The following is a 3288-nucleotide window of genomic DNA, read 5'->3' on the forward strand; positions in this document are numbered from 1 at the left end:
ATGTCGAGGTAGATGCGGCCCAGTTGAAGCACGTAGGCGTGATTGAGCGCCTTGCACGCTCGCACATTCGTCTTCAGAATGCTGGCGAGCTGCTTGACCACCTCGATCTCCTTCAAAATGTCCACGTTTTTACTGGCCTGGCTAATGATATCGTCCCACACCTACACAAACAGAACCATGGCATTATTGGAGCATGCGTGCAAACAAAAGACGTGAAACAAATGAGCGAGTTGTTGACACCGGAGACGTGTCGGCGAGTGAGTGTCAGTGTGAGTGAAAACGTCGATTTTCCGGACACCAAAGGTAAGCGAGCAGGGAGAGAACAAAGGGAGGAGGGTACCTGATTGGGCAGCTGCATGTACTTCTCGATGAGAGCCTCCTGCGTGGGCTGGTCGACTTGCGCACTGATCATGTAGCCCACGGCCTCGTAGAACGTGTGCACCTGCTGCTGCTGCAGGTCGCAGATGATGGTCGAGATGGAGGACAGGATGTCCTCGATGAAGGGGCAGGACTCGCCGATCTGCGTGGTGACAAAGTGGCGCCGACACTTCATCGCAATCTTGATGAAGGTGTCGCACGCCATGTCCTGGACGCCGTCGTGCGTCTCGTGCATGAACTCGAACAGCTTGTTCACCACCGTCTTGAGGAACTTCCAGTGGGCGCGCAGGAAGCGCGGGTACTGCCCGACCACGTACATAATATTGGAGGCAATGATGGCCTTGTTGTCCTTGCCGCGCTTGTGCTCGCAGAGCAGCAGCAGGTCCTTGATGACGGTGACCAGGAACCGCTTCTCGTCCTCCTCGTGCATCGCGCCCGAAATGCTGCCAATCGCCCAGCAGAGCGTGTTCAGGTTCTTCCACGACCACTCGGTCCCGTCGACTTGGTGCTGCAGCTTCGACGTCATGATGCGCTCGGTGTTCGCATAGTCCAAGTGGGTGAGGTAGACGAGCGTCTCCCGCATGTTCTTGTACAGGTTGATCGAGTCGGTGTCCTTCATAAACTCGCGCACCACCTCCCCGTTGTCGTTCTCCACCACCAGCACCTCCTCGGGCTTGGCCATGCGGGAGATCATGATGAAGCGCACCTTGTCCAGCACCTCCTGGTAGATGTTGCGCCGATTGTTCGGGTAGAAGATCGGGCCGCTGGTCACGTGGTGCAGCTCGGCGTCCCGGTAGAGTTCGGACGCCAGACTGTTCCAGTACTCGATGCAGATCTTGAAGATCTCCACCTCCTCCACCTCGGAGATGAGCACCAGGTAGCAGAGCGCGTTCACCAGCACGGGCGTCTGGTGCTCGGCCAGGATGCCGTGCTCCTTGAGGAACGTGCACAGGAAGAGCGCCAGGTTCTGGATGAAGTTCTGCTCCTGGTCCTGGCCGCAGGCGTACGCCGACTTGATGTCGGTTTTGAGGGGCAGCATGCCCTCCAGCTGGCCCATCGTCTGCGTGAACAGGGCCAGGAACATGTCCTCGTAGTTGGTGGCGCTGACGCCCGCGATCTCCGTCAGGCACTTGAGGGTCACGTTGCGGAACATCGGCACTGGCAGGAACTTGAACGTCAACGTGCTGATCAGCTTCGTCTCGAAGATGTACCCCAGCGGGATCCAGTTGAGGAAGCGCAGCAGCGTCTCCAGCGTGGAGTTGACCAGCGGCGGGTTCTGCGAGTTCTCCAGCACGAACTGGCACAGATGGAAGATGCCGGAGAACTCCGAGCACATCGTGTCCTTCAGGTGCTTCGCCTTGGTCTGCGTGATCTGGCCGGCGCTGAAATCGAACAGCTCCTCGCTGAGCAGCTTCAGGATGATCATGTTGTTCTGGCACAGGCTCTCGTTCGTCTTGCTCGCGCCCACGATGTCCGGAATGAAGCTCTCCCAGTTCTTGGGCCACTCGCGCTTCAGCACCTGCACCAGGATCATGTTCAGCTTGTTCAAATAGGTGCGATTCGCCTCGAGCGATTCCGCATCCGAGCTGGTCTTGATGATCAGCGACACGATGTACTTCTTGATGCCCTCGCACTGGTTCTTCGGCAGGATTTTCCAGCGCGTCTTGATCACCTGCTCCAAGATCTGCAGGGCAAAGTATTTCGTCTGCTGGTTGCTGGAGAACTCCAGAATGGTGTCCACGCGCGTCCAAGCGTCCGGGTGCTCCTTCAGTGTGGTGAGCACCTCTTGGGCGATGCGCTGCGTCTCGCCGTTGCCCACATACATGCTCACGACCACGCTGTCCAGCAGGCCGATGTCCAGCTTTTGGTTGAAGTCCAGCAGGGCGGCGGCGGCCTGCTGGCCAAGCGGTACAGTCGTCATTCTCTCAAACACAGTCTCACGGGTCTAGCGCTTGCCGATAATCAGCAGGATGCAGGCATAACCTGGACCTCAAATCTGCAACAACAACGCTATACTCCTGTACACTCTTGTAACGCCTGCCGGTTGGGGCTCTCGAGCCTCTACTTACCGCTGAATCTACCTGGAGCCCGACAAAATTCCCAAGCAAAACCACACTAACAAACTTTGGTCACAAATAGCGCAAAACCGAACGCGACATTGACTTGTGAAGGCTGTCAGGGCTGTCAATCTGCTACGCACTGGCTGCCTAGAGGTGGCGCTGCCGCAACCCGCTTTAATCCCGTTTTATTCAATTCTAGGCAGTTCCCATGGAGCATTTGGCCCTAACAACCGCCCAAGCGCCCCTTGGTCCCCAGGGCTCCAGCCCCAAAGCCCCGAAATTGCCGGAAAAATTCCAGTCCCTAGATGGCCCCAGTGGACAGATAAACCAGCGGCGCGCAGTTGCCAACAGTCCAGCAGCGTTGCGGTCAACTTTGTTTTTCCTCCGGTTAAGATGCGAATGGTTGAGTTTGTTTGCGTTAGTAACTTTTCTTGGTGGGTTGGTAAGTGTTTTTTCCATTTTTTTTGGGTTAGTTTGGGTCAGTGTGTTGCAATTTTTAAATAAAATATCGTATCTTTGCAAACATTTAAACATATTACTTTCATAAAAACAATTGATACCATAATTGTTCATGTCGATCACGATTAGTATCAGTTGAAAATACTTTTCCACAAGTCACACACAAAGCCGGCATTTAAAATTTGGGGTCCAGTAACAAAACTAGATCTTTCCTTGTCTAACCTACGATGCCCTGTCCTTTGTTTAGCTGATCCTAGGTCAGGTGGCAGTACCGCCATCTATTGTCACAAAACTGTCAACATTTCCCCATCCATGGTTCACTTTCTAAAAAGGCCATTTATTTCTGTCTAGAATGATGTACAAATGAGCGTTCTTACTCATTTTGCCTCCG

The 3288-nt window shown here is 54.4% G+C and overlaps 1 protein-coding gene across 1 annotated transcript in view; it reads right to left on the reverse strand.

The window, feature by feature from the left end:
- Positions 1–2559, reverse strand: part of LOC109536570 (exportin-1) — a 4446-nt gene extending 1887 nt beyond the window's left edge. Inside the window, exons 1-3 of the mRNA XM_048662979.1 lie at positions 2448–2559; positions 341–2374; positions 1–161 (exon numbers count right to left, since the gene is read on the reverse strand). The exon at positions 1–161 is cut by the window's left edge and continues 5 nt beyond it. Of these exons, the coding sequence (XP_048518936.1) occupies positions 1–161; positions 341–2299 (2120 nt within the window). The 5' untranslated portion in view covers positions 2300–2374; positions 2448–2559. The remainder of the gene's footprint in view (positions 162–340; positions 2375–2447) is intronic.
- Positions 2560–3288: the final 729 nt, after the last annotated feature.

The sequence above is a fragment of the Dendroctonus ponderosae genome, unplaced genomic scaffold (genome assembly GCF_020466585.1).
Source record: "Dendroctonus ponderosae isolate FM_Combo_2020 unplaced genomic scaffold, Dpon_F_20191213v2 Dpon_F_20191213_12, whole genome shotgun sequence".
In the NCBI taxonomy this organism is placed as follows: Eukaryota; Metazoa; Arthropoda; class Insecta; order Coleoptera; family Curculionidae; genus Dendroctonus; species Dendroctonus ponderosae.